General features: G+C 35.9%; 2 protein-coding genes across 2 annotated transcripts in view; one reads left to right on the plus strand and one right to left on the minus strand.

Moving 5' to 3' along the window:
* waplb (WAPL cohesin release factor b) overlaps positions 1-14,832 on the plus strand; it is a 111,067-nt gene extending 96,235 nt beyond the window's left edge. Inside the window, exons 16-20 of the mRNA XM_056468946.1 lie at positions 470-634; positions 1,085-1,289; positions 6,190-6,278; positions 7,224-7,319; positions 13,125-14,832. Coding sequence (XP_056324921.1) covers positions 470-634; positions 1,085-1,289; positions 6,190-6,278; positions 7,224-7,319; positions 13,125-13,190 — 621 coding nt within the window. The 3' untranslated portion in view covers positions 13,191-14,832. The remainder of the gene's footprint in view (positions 1-469; positions 635-1,084; positions 1,290-6,189; positions 6,279-7,223; positions 7,320-13,124) is intronic.
* Positions 14,833-17,865: 3,033 nt separating this feature from the next.
* atoh1c (atonal bHLH transcription factor 1c) lies at positions 17,866-18,486 on the minus strand. Its single transcript, XM_056469960.1, has one exon. It carries the CDS (start codon positions 18,484-18,486, stop codon positions 17,866-17,868), a length of 621 nt encoding a protein of 206 aa, XP_056325935.1.
* Positions 18,487-23,638: the final 5,152 nt, after the last annotated feature.

The raw sequence follows: 23,638 nt of genomic DNA on the forward strand, positions 1-23,638 counted from the left end.
TTTTTTTTTTCACTATATGTTTTAATAATGTGAACATGTTAACAATAGTAAATTATAGCTGAATAGTGTCATGAGCATAATGTACCAAGGAAAATGCTGCCAGGTAGTTCTGTCTGGATTATCACTTGTTAACCAGCCACTATTAATCACCTTATTGAATTAATTTCCTTTTCCATCCAGTTCCAATACTTACAATTGAAAATGGTTAAATTCCATTCTTCTGTACTTTTTAGATTTTTATTTTGATAATCAGATATTTAATGTTTTTGAATTTATTAAGTTCAGATATTGTATGCTTTCATTGAATTGTAAAATGATTAACTTCTGAATTTTTTTCTGTGACCCTCTATTTATAATTATGCAAACCAGTAGCGTGTGACATATCAAAGTGAAACCAAGTTTTCTCTGCCTGCTTTTAGTTCTTGTTGATCTAAATGAGGTGTTTTTCATTATGTGTGTGTGTTTGTAGGGTCTGGGCTTGCTCATTAATCTGGTGGAGTACAGCGCGAGGAACAGACACTGTCTGGTGGAGCTGCAGATGGAGGGAGGTGAAGTCTGGGACTCCATGTGCGTGTCTGACAAAGATGAGTTGCAGACTGAGAGATCTCACAGTGCCATTGCTGCTTTGGTGAAGGTAAAACACACACGCATGCACAGAAAAGGCAACTTCTCAATGGCCAATGTGTAGCACTTAAAAGTGTAGACAAAAAAAAAACGCTATGATGCATAGGTGTTCAACGTAGTGTGCAGCCTGTTAAGTGAATAATGATGAACCTTGTCCACAATCTAAAAGAATTAGTATAAATATTAGTAGTGGGAAATATTTGGGGAAATGGAACAGCAGTTCTTTCATCTCGTTTTATGCTTGAACAACTAAATGAATGCTTAAGTCCATTTAAATGAATGTATTATAATTACATTACAACATCGATGCTGTAAAAGGAACCTTATGAAATTGAAAATAATAACATTAAGCTTTCACCGGAGGTTTATCATTGGCTGAAAAACACTAGCTGTGCATATACCCCATTGGTTCTCAAACAAAACGCAAATAATTGGTTTCTCTCTGTTTCACCATTAATAGCTTTTCCTTCAACGAGAGCATGCAGCCATGTTGGCGGAAGCAGAGACGGATGACTTCATTAATGATGCGCCAAAGCCCCAATTGGACCAAAGCGGAGAATGGAAAGAGACCAATGAAGAGATCCAATGGGTGGCGTCAGAAAACAACAGCACAGAGGAAAAGAAGAAAAAGGAAGAGGAGGATGAAGAACTTGATCTCAACAAAGGTGGATACTTGCGCTCGCCCACTTGGCAAAAACAGATTTTTTCCCCCACTGTTGGTGATATTGTCCCCTCTATGAGTCACCTTGATGGGCATTCAATCTCAGATTTATGCCTTGCCACATCAAGTCGATGGTTGGCTGCCTGCCAGAGCTGGGCTGTCGTTGAGTTTTTTTCAGCCCAGTTTTTTGCAGTAAGTCCTCTTCTGTCGACACTCTGCTGATGGCTTTTTGGCCTATTGAGCATATTGAATCAACAGTAGTGAAGGGAGATCACTCTGCGTAGTTAAACAGTGTCCAGGAAGTAAAACAAAAGTGATGAAAGCTATTAAATTAAATTTAAGGCGTCATTGCAGAAAAAAATATAAAAATAAACTCTGCACTTCCATGTAAAAGTATGCATTTTCACAGAACATTGATCATTTTCATAGTTTCTTAAAGGTCCAATAAAGTTTTTAGATGTTAGTATCAGTGTTGTTAGTTTTTTTTAGGATATCTATAAGCTACTGCACAACAAAACTGAAAAAAATTGCGTTTAGGAGCTGTAAAGTTTGCAGTTTATCACTTCCGCCTAAATGGTTTTATGCTCATACTACAGTTTATACTCATACTACAGTTTCTCACCAAACAGTGACCAATCAAATACTCTTTATTATCTGACATGCACTGCCCCGTTCAAGATGATTCACATTTGATGCGTTTGATCTTAACCACTCTCACTGGCAGAGCGATGATAAAACAAATTGTTAAACAAATTAGCTGTTTTTTAAAAGGGGGAGGAGCTACACTATGTGGACACCTCTCTTCATGTTGTGGTTGAGATTGTCAAACATCGAATAAAAAATGCACATTTCAAAGCACTTCACTGGAGCTTTAGGCATTGAAATTTCTTATATAAAAGAGGATCATGTCACACTGAAGGTAAAGGCTATATACACAATTCAGTAACACTAAATTACAAAAAAAAAATTATAAGCTGTGTCCCAAATGGCACATTCTATATACTAATACAGTTAAAGTCAGAAATATTAGCGCCCCTTTGAATTTTTTTTCTTTTTTAAATATTTCCCAAATTGTTTAACAGAGCAAGGAAATTTTCACAGTATGTCTGATAATATTTTTTCTTCTGGAGAAAGTCTTATTTGTTTTTATTTCGGCAAAAATATAAGTAGTTTTTAATTTTTAGCCCCTTAAAGCTTTATATTTTTTCAATAGCCTACAGAACAAACCATTATTTTACAATAACTTGCCTAATAACCCTAACCTGTTTAACCTAGTTAAGCCTTTAAATGTCACTTTAAGCTGTATAGAAGTGTCTTGAAAAATATCTAGTCAAATATTATTTACTGTCATCATAGCAAAGATAAAATAAATCAGTTATTAGAAATGAGTTATTAAAACTATTATGTTTAGAAATGTGTTGAAAAAAAATCTTCTCTCTATTAAACCGAAATTGGGGAATAAAATAAACAGGGGGGGCTAATAATTCTGACTTCAACTGTACATATACTTTGCTGTTGAGTGTGCAGGTGCAGTTTTTTTTACTAAGCGGAAATTCAAACCGTTTCCCTAATGACATTTGTCGGTTGCCGAATTGGTAAAATAAATGACCAAAGTATACATGAGTATAACTGCATTCACCATCAAGAGGCACTATAATCACTCTCGTAGGAGAATACTGCTTTCACAATCCAAAATAAATAAAGTAATCCAACGTGCGCCTGATAGCTCCTCCCCTTCCGCTACGTGAGCAAAGCAGCGACTCCTGAGTGTGTGAAGTGTCCATCATTCCACACTTCATTTTACTGGTTGAATGAGTGCATCGTCCTGGTAATTAAAGTGCACTTATTATTTTTAGAGTTTTCAGTGTGAATGCACTATTTATTCTACAAAATGCCATAGAATAGTGCATAAGTACAGGTATGCGATTTGGGACACACCTATAGTCTTTTATGGGTGTACTCACCCTGAACCGAGCCCAGGTGCAGTTGTCACCCACTCCCCCAACTATAGGTGGGTAGAGTATCCAAAATCTAGACTCAAATAAAAGTACAAGTACTTGAGGACATTTTTACTACAGTAAAAGTAACAATCTTAAAAGTTACTCGAGTAAGAGTAAAAAAGTATTCTGTTAAAAACAATTACTCAAGTAACAGGTTACTAGCTCATTTAGCTCACTTGTATATGTTGTATACTTTTGTGAGGTGTCCGTATTTGTGTTTTTGATCAAAAGATGTCGCAGGACTCTCAATTTGCTTGGTTTTGTGGAAAATGGTTATGTAAATTGTAGAGCTGTGCAATTAATCGAAAATCTGATTTCAATTTTGGCTTCTAACGATTATGAAAAAGCATTAATCGCGATAAACGATTATTGCATCAGATACCACCCCTTTCCAGTTGTACACATTTGTTGCTCTGCAAAGCTCAGTTCCACGTGAACATTACTAAAAGCATGTACTGTAATGTAACGTTTGCAGCACGGGATGCGCATCATTCCTTGATGAACATTCGAATCATTCATATTTAAAAGCGCGAACGAGACCGCATGCTTCTGTGTGTGTGTGTGTGTGTGTGTGCGCGTGCGCGCTTAGCCTCGGAGACATCTTTAATGGTCAAATACATGCACATTTGTGTCAGAGTGTGGTGTTTGGTAAATATTCATACTAACCTCATTTGTGTAATAAACAAACATGTTGAGAATCAAAAGACATCTGAAAGAGAAACCATATCAGAGCCGCACTATTTTATTATTAATCAAACAACAAATGGAGAAAATCCCTCACTGCTCTTGACGGAAGGACTTTTGTAGCTGAAGTTTTTTTGTTCTTACAGTGAAGATGCTTAAAGCACAGTTTGTTTCATATTTTTATTCTGTTGTATTTATTTCCCTTTCCTTATTTACAGGGAGGAAAATAACTGTGCATGTATACAGATAAAGTCAGAATTATTAGCCCTCCTGAATTATTAGCGACCCTTTCCCCCCAATTTCTGTTTAATGCAAAGATTTAATGTCAACCCATTTTTAAACATAATAGTTTTAATAACTCATTTCTAATAACTGATTTCTTTTATCTTTGCTGGGATGTAAAGTACATTATATTTTACTAGATATTTTTCAAGATACTAGTATTAAGTTTAAAGTGACATTCAAAGGCTTAATTAGAGTAATTAGACAAGTCATTGTATAACAGTAGTTTATTCTGCTGACAATCAAAAATATACATTGCTTAAAGGTGCTAATAATATTGACCCTAAAATAGGTCTCGAAATATTAAAAACTGCTTTTATTCCAGCCGAAATAAAACAAATGAGCCTTTCTCCAGAAGAAAAAATATTATAGGAAATACTGTGAAAAATTCCTCTGTTAAACATAATTTCGAATATATATATATATATATATATATATATATATATATATATATATATATATATATATATATATATATATATATATATATATAATATATATATATATATATATAATATATATATATATATATATATATATATATATATATATATATATATATATATATATATTATATATATATATTATATATATATATAAAAATTCACAGGAGGGCGAATAATTTTGACTTCAACAGATAATAGTTTTGAATAATCGTGATTACAATTATGACTAAAATAATCGTGATTATGATTTTTCCTATAATCGAGCAGCCCTAGTAAATTGTTTAGAATGAACCATTCTTCATAAAGGTGTGTTTTCGGGTTGTAGGGTTCACAAGATATTTGTCTGCTTTTAAGAGAGAACATATGATGGAAGATACTTGGACGTGTGAAATATGGTTTTACAATAAGATAAAAAATTACCCATAGTTCAAATAGGCATAACTTTGACACTTACCACGGTAAAGTCTAGATTGGATCCGCGGCCGGCCGGATGTGCGATATGCACATTGATGTAACCATTTTTTTATGACACTGTATAACAATAATTCATATTTTTGCAGTACTGTGACGGTTGGGTTTAGGGTTCGGGTGGAGGTAGACGTCAATAAAATAGAATAAATGGCAAATGTAATAAATAATATAAATAATTCTCGTTAACTTCCGGCCGCATCCATATCCGATCTAGCAACAACCACTTACCACTACATGTTTTTTCAGGATGCAGCTGGAATTTGCATATGTTGTGATGTCCCTCAATGTACAACGTGAATCGCGTTATAAAACTATTCTTTTTGACATCTTGTGGTGAACACAGACTTTTTAAGACTGTGGGTGATCTGATCCGATAAACTCGCACATCTTAAGCCATCATTCATTCCAGCACGTGCGCTCTAACCGAAAGCAGGAGACGTGTCTCTATGAAGTGAATCATATTTATTACTACGTTTTTACTTTCTGAGCCTCACAGAGTACAATGGAGTTTTATTTTAGTTATATTGTTGTGTATTATTTTGAGTCGTTTGCTGAAGTTGCATATTTAATAAATTATGACAATTCCTGTTCATTGACAAATAAGAATGACTTATAAATGCATATGAAACTGTCCCTTAAAAAAGTGTCCTCACGTCTTCAGATTCATGCTCGGGCATGCTTTGCACTCACACTACATGCATACCAACTGAGTCGCACTCTGGCCCACCAACTGGGTTTTTTGGGGTCAAACGAGCCCAGGCATGATCTAAATTGTAAAACTATTTAACAATATCACTGTTTTTATTGAATTAATAAATGTATTTATTTATTTAACACCTTGGTAAGCACAAGCAGCAGTAGAAGTATACATTTCTTTAGAAATAAAGAATCCTGTGCATACATTTCATTGAAGTTACTGTTAAATAATCAATATTCCTTTTTTGTTAGGTTAGAAACTGTTTTATTATGTAAAAAAATATTCGTTGTTTTGACTAATCTGTTATGTCATTTCTGTCTCCAGCGCTTCAGCATGCTGGCAAGCACATGGAGGACAGTATTGTGGCGTCATACACTGCACTGCTTTTGGGCTGTCTGTGCCAGGGGAGCCCTGTAAGTAACACACACACACACACACACACACATTTACCACATTTTCTCTTTTTTTAAATCTCTGATTTATGAATTGAATCCGTCTACTTGCATTTTCCTCAAGGTATAAAGACTATTGTGAATCTTTAATATCAGGTATGCATTTAGCTACAACAAGACTGCAGTTTGACTCAGTATTTTTTCACTCTGAAATAAATGCTGGCTGGTGCCCTCAGCAGTAGAAACGATGCCTCTTCACTTTAAGGTCAGGACAAACCTGAACCAATAAGCGCAGAGCTTTGTTGTTAATATTCCTTTGCAAGGTTTGAGTGTTGTTTGTCTAAATTGCTGTTTTCAAGTTTCAGCCAGGTATCTGAAGAAAAGCCCTATGTTGTGTTCACCAGTATTAATGGCTTTATTTTCCGAACTTTAATAGGTGGGCAGAAGAATCCGCTGTAATTGACTCTTCTGTTTCTCTTTCATACCACTGCATTCTGACTGATGTACACGGCCATTATCTGTCTCGCCAATAAACGCTGCCTAGACACAAACACAAAAAGAGACAGCATTTATACTCTGTTTATTTCGCCCACTTTTCCGTTTGGATGCATGTTTGCTCACTTTGAGTGTCAAGTTCAGTTCGTATTTAAACAAAAAAAAAAGACAAATTGACTCAAAAGAGAATTTCTTTTGGAAGCCGCATTGTCCTGTTTGCAGTTTAGATTCATGTTTGAGGCCACGAGTGCATCGGAAGGAGGGAAATATTTGATTTGGATGTGTTTTTGAAGATTGAGTACCATGGAGACTTGGAGCGCGCTGAAAAAATGATGGCCAGTGATGCAGTACCGCTGCTTTGATCAACAGAGACTTGCTTTTAAAATCTCCAGACTCCCTTTCAGCGCCGGCCTCAAGTGTACTGTAACCTCGGTGGAGAAGTGGGCTGCTAATGCTGTGTTTCTCTTTCAGATGAATGTGACTACTGTGAGGGAAAACCTGCCAAAAGGGGATTTTTCAGTCATGACGGAGATGTTGAAGAAGTTCTTAAATTTCATGAACCTTACAGTAAGTGCACACGAGTTTTTTTCCACTATAACATGCATTTTTGGTTGAGTAGACGATACATTTGTAGTCTTTAAGACAGATATTATGAGTTTGTTTTCAAATAAATGCTATTACAATCATTATGATGACTGTTGAACATTTCAGTTCATTAGTAATTTTAAAGGGCCATGAACCCCCCCACCCCGTCTCATCATGGTGTTTTCACGCCTCTAGTTTGAAAAAAGTCAGGAAAATGGGCGACTTCGGCATTGTTTAGGTGGGAGTGGCGAAAGAGGGAAGGGTTTGCATGAAAAGGGGAGTTTCATTACGTGCACTATAGCTGATTTTCACACCAGCAACACAAACACAGATGCAGGGGGTATAGACAGTGATTCGGAGAACAGCAGATCTGAGAGCTGTGTGAAAGTGGAGGATTTTCAGTCCATAATTTGTATTGATATAACGAACTTAGTAACTAAATTATTTTGACTAAGGTATTTAAAGGGTCACTAAACACCAAAACCCATTTTTTGAGATGTTAACAGTCATATACATATGTCCCACGCTGCTGAAAACACTATTAGGACACATATATTTCACAAAAAAATTGATAATTGGTTGTTTTTGAGTTATTTTAACGAATTAGTTTTTCTGGTTTAAGAAGAATTTTTGAAGCATTAATCACAGCATTAATTCAAGAGAAAGACTTGGTTCGAACCAATCAACGCGCTCTATTGTGAATGAGGTGCAACTTTATTTATATGCATGATAGCTTCGAAGACCTGTTACCTGTTAAAATGTACAAACGGCAGGCAGACACCACGTTCTGTTGCCAACCGTAATTAAAACAAGTGGAAGAAGAAGAATTGTTTAGAGACATGGGTCACCAGTGTTGTGTTTATAAATGTGCTGCAATGAAGATTTTGTTTCCATTTCCCCGATATGAGAGCGCAACTGGACTCACGTGTGGATTGCAGTGATCTGCTAACATGCGACAAAAATATGTTTGTAAGGAACATTTCTTTACCCGAGAGCTTTTTGCATCTGGAAATGCTGAAATCCGGATTTACCACTCATCTCCTTTTAAAAAAGACACAGCTCCATTTGGTATTGATTGTCCTTTCTTTTCAGATTTGGTAAGCATGTGATCAGTGTTCTTTGTTTATGTTACTTCAGAGGCAAAGTTAGTTTGTGTCATCAGCAGTACTCTTTCAGTTTTTAAAGACATACCTTAGTCAAAATAATTTAGTTACTTAGTTTACAGTATGTTAATATCACAACAATATGTAAAGATCAATACTGAAAAACAGTACTGAAAGATCTGCTGTAAATACTGCTCTCTGAATGTAAACATGTAAACACCTTAAACTATTACCATCGTGTAGGATTTTCGCCGCATTTTGTGACAGGATAGTCTATACACACACGGATTTCTGATACTGTTCTCTGCACCTACTGAGTTCATCTAAGTTACCCAGAAATGCAATGGGTTTTCTTTCTCCCGTACGCGTGTGGTATCAAACATTCTATTAAAACTACACTCTTCCAGCAGTTCCTCGCATCCAATATCTTGTTTGTCACAGGGGGCATGCATGAAATGTTCCTGAATGAAAGTGCTGAACTGCAGTTAAAGTCAACAAATTAATAATTTGGCAAATAATTCAATTACTGATGTCCATGTAAACATAGTCAATGTCTTCTGTGTCTGTGTTTGTTTTGCCTCTGTGAAAGTCAGTGTGTTCTGGTACTGAAACTCCCCTTTTCATGCAAACCCTTCCCTCTTTCACTACTTAACACTCCCACATAAACAAAGTTGGACACACCCACTTCCCTGACTTTTTTGAAAGTAGAGGTGTGAAAACACCCTGCTGAGACAGGTGGTGAAACATAAACAAAGAACACTGATCACACACTTACCAAATCCGTAAAGACAGGACAATCAATGCGAACTGGAACCACATCTTTTTAAAAAAGAAGACGAGTGGCAAATCCAGATTTCATCATTTGCAGATTCGAAAAACTCTCGGGTAAAAAAAAAAAAAAATGTTCCTTGCAAACATATTTTTGTCGCGTGTCAGCAGACCACTGTAATCCATACATGAGCTGTGCTTCTCATCACAAAAAGAAAATGGAAACAAAACCTTACTTGCGCCACATTTATAAACGCAACACTGACGACCCATGTCTCTGAACAATTCTTCCACTACTTGTGTGAATTATGGTTAACAGCACAACATGGCATCTCGAAGAGTCTTCGAAGCTATATCATGCATATTAATGAAGTTGCATCTCGTTCACAATAGAGTGCGCTGATTGGTTATAATCGAGTCTTTCTTATGAATTAATGAATACATGCGCTGAAAACTCTGACATCACTTTGTGCCAGCCGGTACAGACATCCAGTCTCCACACTGGAATTTATACAATGATCTCATTGCCGTGGCATAGCTTCAAAATTTTGTTTTAAACCAGTAGTACGAATTTACCCTAAACAACACAAAAACAACCAATTTTCACTTGTTAGCAAAATAAATGTGTCCTAATAGTGTTTTTAGCAATGTGAGGCGTATATATGACTGCCAACATCTCAAAAAATGCGTTTTGGTGTTTTGCGATCCTTTAATATCTGTGCTGCTATGTTAATAGAATACTCCAAGGATGGCATAATTTTGTAGGCCAACCCAAAGTTAGCAGAACTGTAGTTCCCTCAACATAAAGCAATGCAGTTTTTTTTCTTCAAAGGCCTCTGGGTTATTGCAGAAAATAAGCTTTGTGACCAGAAAAGGTTTATGATTTCTTCGGTTTCATTCATCTTCACAAATGAACACAACCAAATGGAATGTTGCAGCCTAAATGTAGTCGCCTACTGCAAAAAAACTAAGTTTGTATGAGCATGAGTATAAACAAAATGAGGTTGGGAATGTACAATAGTGAAATTTAACAGCTGCCTTTCAAGACACAAAGTCTTAATTACATGAAAATAGATCTTATTTCAAGGCATTCAAAGTCATCTTGACTTGGAAGTTCCTGAGACTTTTATTTTAGTATGTTGATGTGCTTCCAGCTGAAACTGAATATTGAGTATGGTGTGGGGCTTTTTTGAGCATCATTCCCTTATAGAGTGGAGGAACTATGACTTCACCTTGTAGGCCAATTGGCTGCTAACACAAAACTGGTTCCCTCTGTAAAATCCCTATAAGATTTTCCTATAGACTTTTCGAAGTTCGCAAATAATAAGCTCTGTGTTCAAACACTGTTTATTACACTTACACGTTTTGTCCAGCCGGATAATCCTCAAACGATAATATAACTTTTATCACTTTTGGATCTTAAATGCAAACGCAAGAACTAAAAAGCTAACATTAGGCTATAAACGGACAACACTGACTTTAGGGCGCTCGCCTGTATCGTCAGCACCACCCTGCTACAGACAATGTTTAAGCTTATTTTTAGAAATATGGTTAATGACAAAGATTTACTCTCTCGATTTAGTGTATTATAATCCACGCTATATAAACAAATATGTACAAATAATATATTATTTTAGTATTATTACAGGTATTAAACATGCATAGTTATTATACGTTTCGAATTGTTTTCTCATGGGAAATACATTTGTTTTGCTTTACAGTTGTTAAAAGTTGATGTTTTATAAACGTACCCAATACTATTATTATATTGCATATTTAAATAAGTGTTTCGCCCGAGTGCATACAGCACGCTTACTATAGTGAAAGCCTAGCTATGGCAGTCAATTACAAATCCCATATTGTTTTTCATAGACAACAGAAATGAGGGCTAGTCTATTAAATGCCTGCAAGTCCCATCATGGATAAAGAAAAACATTAATTATTCTTTTTTCATCACAAAGTTCAGCGAAAAGCAACCCATACAATCACATATGCTATAAATTAAGGTGAGTGTAAGGAGGAGTGTAAATATCGCAGTTATGACTTACAGTTAAATGTGTTCAGATGAAGAAAAAGATGACAAAAATCATTAGATGAATTTTGGTGTAAAATAATTACGTTAAAATGTCAGTAAATATTTATATACTTTTTACAAATGTATTCACACATTTGCTTTACCGAGAAAAGGATCTTCATAAAATAGCTTTATTAAAATAAATGATCAACAAATGAATCTGTCATGACATCTCTATGAGTCAAAGCATTATATACACACAATGTGAATGCCCAATTAGAAAAATACTACAAACTGTAAAATACTTATGAAAATACTTAACCAAATGGCAGATAAATCCAAATTTATACAACGCAAGCTGTAAATTTAAAGCGGGCTATGCGTTCCAGACAGATTAGCTCGATGACGTTTAATGCCTCCGACATCGCCTGTATTCCCATTTAGCAAGTTAACAGCAACCGTCTTTTAAAAGAAGCGTAACTTATTTAAAAAATCAAGAATGAGATGTAACTGATGTGTTTTATCTTGTATAGAATAAAACGTGTAAGTATACTGAGTTTTGTGGTAGCCACAAACCTTATTTAAGCGATTTAACCGAAATCCCATAAAAAAATCTTTAACTTTGGGACGAGTGAACCGGAACTGCTAAAATGCCAACTCGCTTTCTGTTTTTTGCATACAAATTGACGTCATAGTTCCTCCACTCTATACCAAACTAACAGTAAGAGGGGCGTGGTTAAGAACATTGTGACTGAAGTTATTGACATTAACAGAGAAAGACCGCCAGTCTAAACGCAGAAGCAAATGGTCAATCTTTGGTTGAAGATTACCAAAACATTTTTTTCTGTGGATTAACTTGCATGGATTAACTGTTCAACTAAAGAATAACAAGCACAGGTAACAAATAATAATAATAAAATAATTAAAAATATAGTACATTTGAATTTCACACAGCCCCTGCAGAACACAGCTTTTGGCCAAATCTAGGGCTTGTATATTTTTTTATATTATTAAAATGTAATATTTATTTATAATTTTTTTTTTAAAAACGATAAGTCTGATTAGCATGGGGAGATATAGCAACAGTCTTGAATGCAGAAGGCACATATTGACCAAATTTGGGCCTTGTAGCATGAACGACCTAGGAGGAGATAACGTTTGTTTTCGAGGAAAGAGTAGTATAACACTGTGTTGGCTTTCTCAAGCAAACATAATAAACACATTTAAATATGTCTATTTATTTGTCCATTAATTGTCCATTTAAATTGTGATTTATTTATACACATTTTAATGCTTCAATTATTAAAATAATGTTTCAATCTTCATTTTATTTCTAACTGGCACTCCTTTTATGCTTAACCTAAAACCTAATCAATAAAAACAGATGAGATTAAAATGACTGAACCAGAAGCTTATAAATGCCAACTTGTTTTGAGATTTGGGACTCATTTGTTAATTTTGGGATATCCATAATCCACACAAAATAACATTTTTTATTTTTTTATTTTTTTTTTTACTGTTTTTTACTTTAAAAATTAGCAGTTAATTATGCATAATTAAAAGCAAACTAAACTAAACCTAGCCCTAGGTAAGTACCTGTTTATATAATTGAAGTCTAACAAGGACACTTCAAATAAAATGTGATCTATGAGAGAACTTCCACATGTTAATTAGCTGAGAGGATGAATTGAAATGCTTTAATCTTAGAATGGCCAAATATTGACCGATTAATTGACCTGTCACTAAAAGTTATGCAGCATGAATATAGCAAGATAAGTAGGTGAGTATGTATAAGCATGCTGTAATATCAATACTAATGTTCTGCTTTATCATTTTGCAAGGAAAACCTATATGAAAGTTATACTTATTGACTGGCCAATTGTGCTTGTGTGTTCTTTGCAGTGTGACGTTGGCACCACAGGGCAGAAGTCCATCTCCAGGGTCATTGATTATCTGGAACACTGCTAGTGTGCTTTAGTGGAGCTCCACACGCAGACCTCAGCAAACCCAACACCATCATCAACCAGTACCTTCTCATTCAGACTGTAGAGAATGAAATTTTAAAGCACACACACACACGCAGAACTCTATTAAACGGAGCTGTTTTGATTGAGTTTGTCACAAGCTGTTCATCCGTTTGGTCTTCAAATGTTTTCATCACGCCGTAATTGTGTTCCACCCATCACAACCCTGCTTAATCTGCTATGTATTGATCACTCTCCTTGGAAGCTTGTTTTCATTGGCTGAAATGGCGAGTGGCTCTGATAAAACTTGTTAAAGGAAGTCTCCCCCTCTGTTTGTTTAATTCCACTTTCAAATCTGTCAATTCAAAAGCGCTCGACACTGACCTCAACGTCTAAAGGGTGAATCCAAATGCGGCATTCAAATTTTTTAGACCTCTTTAAAATGCCGCGAAGACATGCCCCCCTGGTTCAAATCCATTCTCTTCACTTCGCCGTGTGCTCCTTTTGTGTTGCACAAATTCGTTTTTAATCGATAGCACTGTGTCGAAGGTCAGCAAATGAATAAATTACATCACTTTTCATTTAGCTGGGGCAGGAAAGGGACAGTGGTTCTGGAATGCTTTAGTAGTCCAAACTCATAACCGTGTAGTTCAAATGCCATAATGTTAACGACCCAGATTTCCAAATCTTACATGGCTTAAATTCAGCAGCGAAGCTCTATAAAAGCATACAAGTCGAATTATGCATGGCTGCATAATCATATTGTGCATGAGAGAAATTTGAATAAATTCAAATGCCTTTTCGAAGCTATAGGCAATCTCATCTTTGGGTTTGGGTCATGGCTACATGGTAAAGTCAGGTTATGCAATGATTCCCGTGAATGCGCTGCTACCTAAGGTTTGGACATGATTAAAATTGTCAAGAGAATAAGTGATAAATGTGCGACTGTATGCAACCTTGACTTTTTGTCATCAACTGAGCCAACTTTCATCCGACTTTTCGCTAATTTGTGTCATAAACAGCATTTTTACTGCAACATTGAATTTAGCACTTGATGTTTCGCTGATAAAGCCAGCAGATTGCAATTCTGACCCAAAACCTTCTGCTCTTCTCAAGACTGAATGTGTTTGTTTGCATCTGAAACAGTCGCTTTTAAAGATAAGCTCGTTTGATGTCGGATGCTCAGGTGTTTTGCTGCCGTTGTCAGTCTTTTCATGACTGGAATAAGTAGAATTTTCAATACACACACCTTTGCAAAAGGGTCATTTTGTCCCCCACCTCACTGTTTAGCTGTTTCACTCTGTTACATCAAACACTATGATTTGTGTTTATTGGGTTTTGGGCACAGTCCTGCAGTGTCTGAGAGCTCCTAAAATCACAACGGGATTGAATTCACACAGCGGGGGACTGAATGAAGCAACACGAACTGTAAATACTTGTGTACATATTGGCTGTTGGAGAACTAGATAGACTACTTTTCTGAATCCAATCGTTTTATTTTATACCACGTTTTTCTCAGTTGTGTTTTTTTTTGGAGACGAGTTATCGAAAACCAACTGCAGGAACATGATATTTGTACCAATTTCAAAATAATGTCTTTGGTTACTTGTACATAATTTTAACGCAAATAAAAATTGCTACTTTCAGTACTTTTTAAGGTTGTCGTTTTTGATAACAATGTCGTCAACAATGTTATATATTCTCTCTTTTTTCTCTCTCTCCTATCTCTCTTCTATCTCTATCTATAGAAATATATATATATATATATATATATATATATATATATATATATATATATATATATATATATATATATATATATATATATATATATACACACATGCATGCATGCATGCATGCATACATACATACATACATAAGAAATTTTTGATAATTCTTCTAGAAATGAGGTCAGGTTCTAATGCGTAATGAGAGGGTCTTTCTCTGCCTCTGCTTACATTTCTTCCAAATGTGTTCAATTGGGTTGAGTTCAGGATTCTGTGCAGGCCAGTCAAGTTTCTCAACACACTCATGCATGTTTTTATGCACATTGGCTTAAGCAATGGTGACCAGTCATGTTGGAATAGGAAGGGCCATGCCCAAATTGGCTAAATGCACAGCTAGTGTTTTTCAGCTAATGATAAACTTCTAGTGAAAGCTTAATGTGACTATTTTCAATTTTTCAAGGCTCCTTTTACAGCATCGATGTTGTAATTAAAATACATTTAGTTAAATAGATTAAGCATTTATTTAGTTGTTCAAGCGTAAAACGTTATAAAAGGTTGTGTAACCGATAGCGCTATCAGCAGTGGCATAGATATTTCTACCCACCCCCCACCTTTGGGTCTGATATCATAACTCACCTCAGCCTTAACACCACCTACAAATAAGTTACCTGACCTCAGGCTTAACACCATTGCCAACAACAACACCATTGGTCTTAACTTCATGTGATCATGATTACTGCTCCCATTCCAATGCCACCCCCCGTTTCTTCACTTTGCATGATCATATGCACACCGACCCCCAACCAACAACCCCCACACCCCAACTGTCTTCAGTTGGTGTAATCACAATCAAGACCAAATGCCACACCTTAAATCTTTGCCCATGCATTTTTCGCTACGCCACTGGCTGTCAGTACCAGCAGGTGAGCGCAGAAACTCTATTGAAAACTCTGGGGTAAAATTAATTGTCATATTTTAAATACATGGCAGGGGAACATGTAATTTAATGATGTGCTTTTTGTCTGGTCTGAGACCCACTTCATAGCGTAAATTTAACAGGCAGTGAAGATCACTGATTTTTAAAGAAATCGGACCTTAAACATGGTGTTTTATAATGGTAAGAGCGTTCACTTTAAGCCCTGGTGCTAGCTGGCTGAAATTAAAAGTCACTGTGCATATACACCATTGTTCCCACAAGTTGGGAGCATGAAATCTTCCAAAATTTTCTTTCACTGGAACTATGGGGCCAAGATCTGCAACCCTGATAAACAACGCCACACCAAAATCCACTGAACTTTACCTTAATACATCACTATAATCCACCAAACTTTACCCTTGTCACGATACAGTATGGCAAGTACCAAACCCATACTCTTCTATTGGATTGCCAGACAGAGAAGTGATATTTTTCTCTCCAGAGAACATGTTCACTCCAGAGAACAAAGCATTATGGCATGCTTGACACCACTGCATCTGACGCTTTGCATTATACTTAGGGATGTAAGAAGGCTTTGATGCTGCTGCTCAGCCATGGAAATCCATTTCAAGAAGCTATTTACGCACTGTTCTTGAGCTAATGTTGAAGGCCGCGTGAAATTTGAAGGTCTGTAGCTCTTCACTCTAAAGAAAGTTGGCAACTTCTGCATTCTGTGACTCTCAGCATGTTCTGACTCAGCTATGCAATTTTATGTGCCCTACTGTACCACTTAATGGATGAGTAGCTGTTGTTCCCAGTTGCCTCCTTTTTGTCAAATATCACCTAATCATTCATTCAATCATTCATTCATTTTCTTTTTGGCTTAGTCCCTTTATTATTCCGGGCTCGCCACAGCGGAATGAACCGCCAGCTTATCCAGCATATGTTTATTCAGCTGATGCCCTTCCAGCCGCAACCCGACACTGGGAAACACCTTTACACGCTCTTTTACACATACACTATGGCCAATTTAGCTTATTCAATTGACTTATAGAGCACGTCTTTGGACAGTGGGGGAAACCGGATATCACGTAATATCACTTGTTAATATCAAATATCAGTTGACCGTGGAATATTTAGTCGTACAGAAATTTCAGAAATTGATATTGCACAAGAGGCAACCTATCACGGTGCCATGCTTGAGCTCCTGAGAGCTACCCATTCTTTCACAAATGTTTGTTGAAGCAGTCTATGGGGTCTAAATGCTTGACTGTGATTTTTTTTTTTTTTTTTTTTTTTTTTTTTTTTTTTTTCAAACACCTGCGTTCAATAGTTTGTCGGGGGGTTCCAAAATTTTTGACTGTATAATTTATCTGTAAGTGATAATGTACATCTATTCATCGTTCTTGCAGTATAATACCAGACAGGCTTATCAGCAGCCCAATCTGAAACAGATTGCCATGTTCAGAGACATGTTTATATTCATCTTTTGGCAACATGAATATTTAAATTTGGTGGAATAATCCTGATTTTCAACTACAACAAATGAAAACATTCGTTATTCTGACCATTTGGAGATAACGATTATCTGACTGTTTTATTTGCTTTTTAAATTGCCTTTAAATCAAAATATACACTAGTCAACATTCAAAGTGAATCAAAACTGTTTTTCAAAATTGTCCTAGGACAAGAATGGGCATTGATCAATAGATTTAGGTTTACATAGTTTAACAACTTTGATGAAAGGTGACGATCAACTTCAAATGTTGACTACTGTATAATTAATTCTAGGATGTTTATGATCAAATGTCAGAATAAACCAATTTGTCAGATTCAGGAATACTAATAATTGTAGTATTTGTACCCTAAACTCAAGTCAACAAGACAACCTTTTTTATTTAGAAAATATTTATTTATTAAGCAAAATATATCATACACATTTATATTTTACTACAGCATGTCCAAAAAATGTAATTAAATTCAGCAATTTTAGTACAAATTCACACAAAATGACCACTTTGAATATAAAAACAAAGCTATTTCACGCCATTGTTCCTTTCCAGACAGTGAGAGTCCACTAAGAGTTCAGCAGTTTTGGGGTCACCACAAGTTAGACACCCAAAATTCCCATTATATGATCTTATCCTACAGGTAGGATTGGTCTTGAGTTCTGTTTTGGTCTCTTCGGTCACAGTCAACGCCTTCACAATGTCCTGATCCTGCACGGCCATGGTCAAAGTCGGGTATTGGATTTCTGGGTCACAGTCTTTGTCCTCCAGAAGCTCGCTGAGGGTGCTGATGTAGATCTGTGCCATCTGAAGCGTCTCAGACTTGGACAGCTTCCTGTCACTCTCCACATTAGGAATAACACTCCTCAGGCGGTCGAAAGCCACGTTCAAGCCCAGCATCCTCCTCCTCTCTCTGGCGTTAGCGGCTAGTCTGCGACGCCTCCGGGCTCGGGCGATAGAGCTCTGCTCTTCACTGGGATATGAAAGGCCGGAGAGCCGAAGCTGGACGAGTGCGCAGGGGTCACAGCTCGTCCTGTCCTGCAGCTGCTCCTCTCTCCAGCCCATTGGGGCTCTGGGACACTGCTCTGAGTGTGATCTGTCAGTCTCTCTCCAGATGAACTGGCCGAAAGTGGCATCCGGATGGGGCATGGTGAGCGCTAGAGTCTGATCTGAGGCTCCAAAAGAACAGCAGAGCTGTATTTATTGAGGGGCGGGTGTGTGAGGGTCGTGTGCGCTGAGAAATGAATAGAAATGAGCCTCTTTGATAATGACCACAGGGAGTCTATTAACTCAGTTCATCAAAAGTGGATTAGATGCGTATGAGTGATCACTGACGGGCCTCCTGACACTCAGAGGTAAACACCGATTACTGCTGCTTAACAACTACACTAATGGCAATAAACAACTGTATTTGTTGTACACTACATACTTCATTTGGATTCTGTTTGTAGGATGTTAGAGTAGAAGTACTGCCTTCAAAAGTCAGAACCAAGAAAAAATATAACACTTGTTGACTGTTCAAGTTTAGTGTCAGGAATTTTAAACTTTTTTTGTAAATTTGTACTTTTCTCTACAAACATTTTAAGATAATTTCTTCTTAAAACTGTTGTACTATACTTTAAAATTGTGGACATTTTATTCTTCCAAAAGTAAAAAAAAAAAAGCCTTTTTTTAGGCTTTTTTTTTTTTTAACTGTTCCATTTCAGTTTAATACTTGATTTTGTGTTTCTTAGACTTTTCCCCTAATATTTGTTCTTATTTTGTTCTCAGCATAAGTACACCCCTCTTTTAAATTCAAATTTTAATAGGAAGCTCTACAATATTATATTTGTGCATATACATTAGATTAGTCAATGCTGAATATATGTTATAGAAAAATGTTAAATACAAATTTTAAAAAGGAGGAAGAAAAGCAAAAAAAAATTGGGTAAAAAAAAAATAAAAAATTGGTAACACTTTATTTTGATGGTCCATTTGAGTATTAGTAGACTGTCTGCTTAATATATGTTGATACTACTACTAAACAGACATTTAACTGACTATAAGAAACATTGTAAGTACATGTCAACATACACTAACCCCAACCCTAACCCAAACAGTCTATTATAATCTTATGAGAATTAGTTGGCATGTAGATGCAATGTAACTTAAATTCAACAAACAGACCATCAAAATAAAGTGTGACCAGAAATTTTGTAGGTTGTATTTTTTTTTAATTAAAATAAATTTAATTGTATTATCCTTCGAATTCTAAATATGTTTGGTGACTAAAATATTATTTAAATAAATATATCTGCATAATAAATCTGTTTTGTTTGAATGCACCAAAATACCAGCCTGATCTCACGAGAAAACTTAAGTATTTTACGTTTTGTCAGTTTAGTGGCTAATTCGTACGAATTCATACGAGTTCAGTCGTACGAAATTGTACGATTTTAAAAAGGAGGCGTGGCACCTAACCCCACCCCTAAACTATGGGGGATGAGCAAATCGTACTAAATTATACGAATTAGATTGTACAAATGTGTACGAATTAGCCACTAAATAAAAAAGTTACGAATTGCCGTGAGATTGTGTTGAAAATACATTGTTATATTGTAGTGAGAATTATTAGCCCCCCCTGTTTATTTTTTTTCCCCCAATTTCTGTTTAACGGAGAGATTTTTTTTTTCAATACATTTCTAAACATAATAGTTTTATGTTTCTAATAACTGATTGATTTTGTTTTTGCCATGATGACAGAAAATAATATTTGACTAGATATTCTTCAAGACACTTCCATACAGCTTAAAGTGACATTTAAAGGCTTAACTAGGTTAATTACGTTAACGAGGCAGGTTAGGGTAATTAGGCAGGTTATTGTATAATGATGGTTTGTCCTGTAGACTATTGAAAAAAAATATATAGCTTAAAGGGGCTAATAATTTTGACCTTAAAATGGTTTTAAAAAAATTAAAAACTGCTTTTATTCTAGCCGAAATAAAACAAATAAGACTTTCTCCAGAAGAAAATGTCCTTGAAATATTTAAAAAAGAAAAACAATTATATTTTAAAATAAAATTAATAAATACATTTTTTTTTTTGGATTATTATTATTAGATATTTTTTTTACTATTTAATGCCAATTAAATATAACACACACTGCCACTATCAAACAATTTCTAATTATTATTATTTTTAAAAATTGTTATGGAAATTGGAATAGATCAGAATCATTTTTGCATAAATCTACATGACCATCGAAAAACTATTCCCTCTGTGTTTTGACATTATTTTAATTGAAACATTAAAACACACACTTTGCCTGTGTAATTAAAAAAACATTTGCACATTTTAATAACATATGTGTTAATCATCCCCAAACAAACAAATCAGTTAAATTGCATTACGCCTTCCTTTAAATAGCTCGTTCACGATGAATAACTTGGTTATTGTTTATAATGACTTTTGCAATAATGCAAATGTGATAGTGGTTTAATTTAAAGCCTTTTACTCAGTCTTTTCATATAATCTGTTCATTGTACATGAAATATTCTCAGGCAATAAAGTGCAGTTCATAAAGGTCTAATTGACAGGCGACATCCGCAGCACTCAGTCTAATCCAATTACGCATAGAACACACATCGCCAGCGCAGAAAACCCCCCACACACACACTCCACGCACTGCAATATTCAAGAGCAACAAAAGCAAATTCACTTTGCCCATGAAGGGGGGGGTATTCATGTTGTGGCTGGGTAGGTCTTGGCACACTTCACATATTAAAGCTAATGAAGCGGCTCATTGAGGCGAGGACGCGGGCTGAGATCAAACCAGTGTGGGGTGGGCGCATTCAGGGAAACCCCATGTAGAGGGTAAATTGGGGTGGATTCACGCCTGTCAGAGCAAAACCAGCCCGAATGAAACCAAATTCTCATTGAGGGGATTAGTGACACAGGATGAATCGACGGTAGCAGCTTCTTTTCACATGGTGCCAATGAAGCCACATTTTGCAGGGCGCACGAGCCAAAACCCTGAGCTGCCCATATTGCTGCAAAGTGACACTTGTCACAATTCATTAAATCTTAGCACACACCCTGACATGCACTGGATATGTATGCCAACAAAAATCCTGTCATGCTGGGTTTTTTTTTCTTTCTTTAGTGCAGAGAAGAGGAGAAGTCAACCTGCACACTGTTGTAGCTGGCGTGTAGTTTTGGATTTGTTTGTTAGGTTTTACAAAGTAGAAAAGGTAATGTTTGGGAAGTGTGCTAAAGGAGTTGTGGTTACACTTTATTTTGATGGTGCCCAATAAATTTTAAAGGTGTGGTCCACTCTGATATCATATTTTAAGCTTTAGTTGATGTGTAATGTAGATGTGTGAACATAAACAACATCTTTGAATGTAATATGCTGAAAGCTCAATGCAAAGAAAGTCATTGACTTTTACAGAGTTGGCTTAGCAATGCATACAGCAAACAAATTTGGGGACTACAAACAAATACATCTGGGTTAGTGAGATCACAAATGCTTCAGGTTATGCGCATACACCCTGCACAGTGAATGGGCGTGGCTAGAGATGCTATAATGTTATAGCAGAGAAAGCTAAAATGGCGTCCAAATGCTGCTATTTCCGCAGAGCTTGTTCTGTTTCTGTATTTGAGCTTCCAAAAGACATGACACAAAGACAGAAGTGCTTACAAATTTAATTTGAATTATGTTTATTTACTGCTTGGCTAAATTATTACTGCTACGTGTGTGATATTAGGTTTATACAACAGTTCGACGGCATACTTGTGTGTATAAAAAAAGAAAATGAAACACGGAGAGTCTAAAAATCCTTCTGTATGAGGAACTACTTTGTTTCACCATTCATTCACATCTGCAGCTGACGTCAGAACAGCAGAAACTGTTGCTAATTCACCAACATCAGTTTAGAGCTAGTATTTGAATGATTCTATAGCATAATGTCTAAAGTGATGACAAAACAGGTGATTATGCTGACATTTTAGGATTATATGGCTGAACGGCATGAAATGCCATCAGTCTACAGAGATTTCTCCCAGAATTTCTCTGTTGCAATCAGGATATCACAATAATTAACCATGAAAAAGCCAAAGCAGCACAATCACTACCAGATTACTGTTGTGTTTGCGATTAAGGAAAAACGCTATACACATGCGGGCATTTTTCTTTTTACTGAACTAGTCTGCAGTAACGAAAACAGGAGACGCATTGAAGACAAACAGATGGCAAACCAAAAAGTAACTCAGGGTTATACAAAGAGTGGGCAACACAAAATACATGCATTCCTTATATGTGAGTCCCATCTCACACTCAATACTCTGCAATTACTAAGGTATAAATACAGCACTACAACATAAAAAAGAGAGAGATCGACTTAGAACATCACCTAAACAAATAATCCTGATAAAAACAAATTTAAAAGAAAAAATCAAACAGATTTTGAGGTAACAGACATGGATAACAATTGTAAGCTTGCTTTCCTTGTCTACAATCTGTTTTGCAGTGAAAAATGAAATAAACATGTATGAAAGCTTGGATGAGGAGATGTTATATTTGGCAATATTCCACTTTTTATTCCATGTGTGCCATGTTTCAGCTAAAAAAAAAAGCATGCAACATCCAGTTGAAGCTATTGTCGGTCTCCTGACAGAGACAGACGGATTAGGAGTCATAAATATCAAACATGTTCAATATTTACAATGCACATTCAATATTTGTCTTAGAGGCTTTGATTTGATCTGGGCCAGTAGATGTTTTTGGACAAATATTTGATTTTGACAAGTGGGCTGATTGTTAGAAGGGACCAAAATTGGGCTTAACATTTTTAAGTACTAGTCGACATTTAAGCCCAAAGTATACTACATTTAAAATTATTATTTGAGTAGAATCAGTCGAACAGGCTAATAACAAACTCATTTATGTTTATAAACAAGCAAATGGCTGAATTGAGCATCTTTGCTTTTTATTTCATTTATTTTTAAATGCCTATGTGATAAATAGCCCCTTTTATACAGTGATACCGGTAAATATCCGGAAAATAATTTTAACGACTTAACCGGTAAATTAAGCGCTGGTCACACAGGCAAGGATGTTCTGGAAGTTTTCACATTTAATTTTTTCGGAATTCACACATTCATTCCAAAGTACCGGCAAATGCTGACATCATTAACCAGAAATGACCTCTAAACGGCCGTGCTTGCATTTGTAAACATAGAAGTGGTCAGGTTTTTGTTGATTGTTTCACTTTTATTCAAAGCTTTTACATTCATGCAGCTGCTTTGTCTCGGAGACTTCCAA

The sequence above is a fragment of the Danio aesculapii genome, chromosome 12 (genome assembly GCF_903798145.1).
Source record: "Danio aesculapii chromosome 12, fDanAes4.1, whole genome shotgun sequence".
Taxonomy (NCBI): domain Eukaryota; kingdom Metazoa; phylum Chordata; class Actinopteri; order Cypriniformes; family Danionidae; genus Danio; species Danio aesculapii.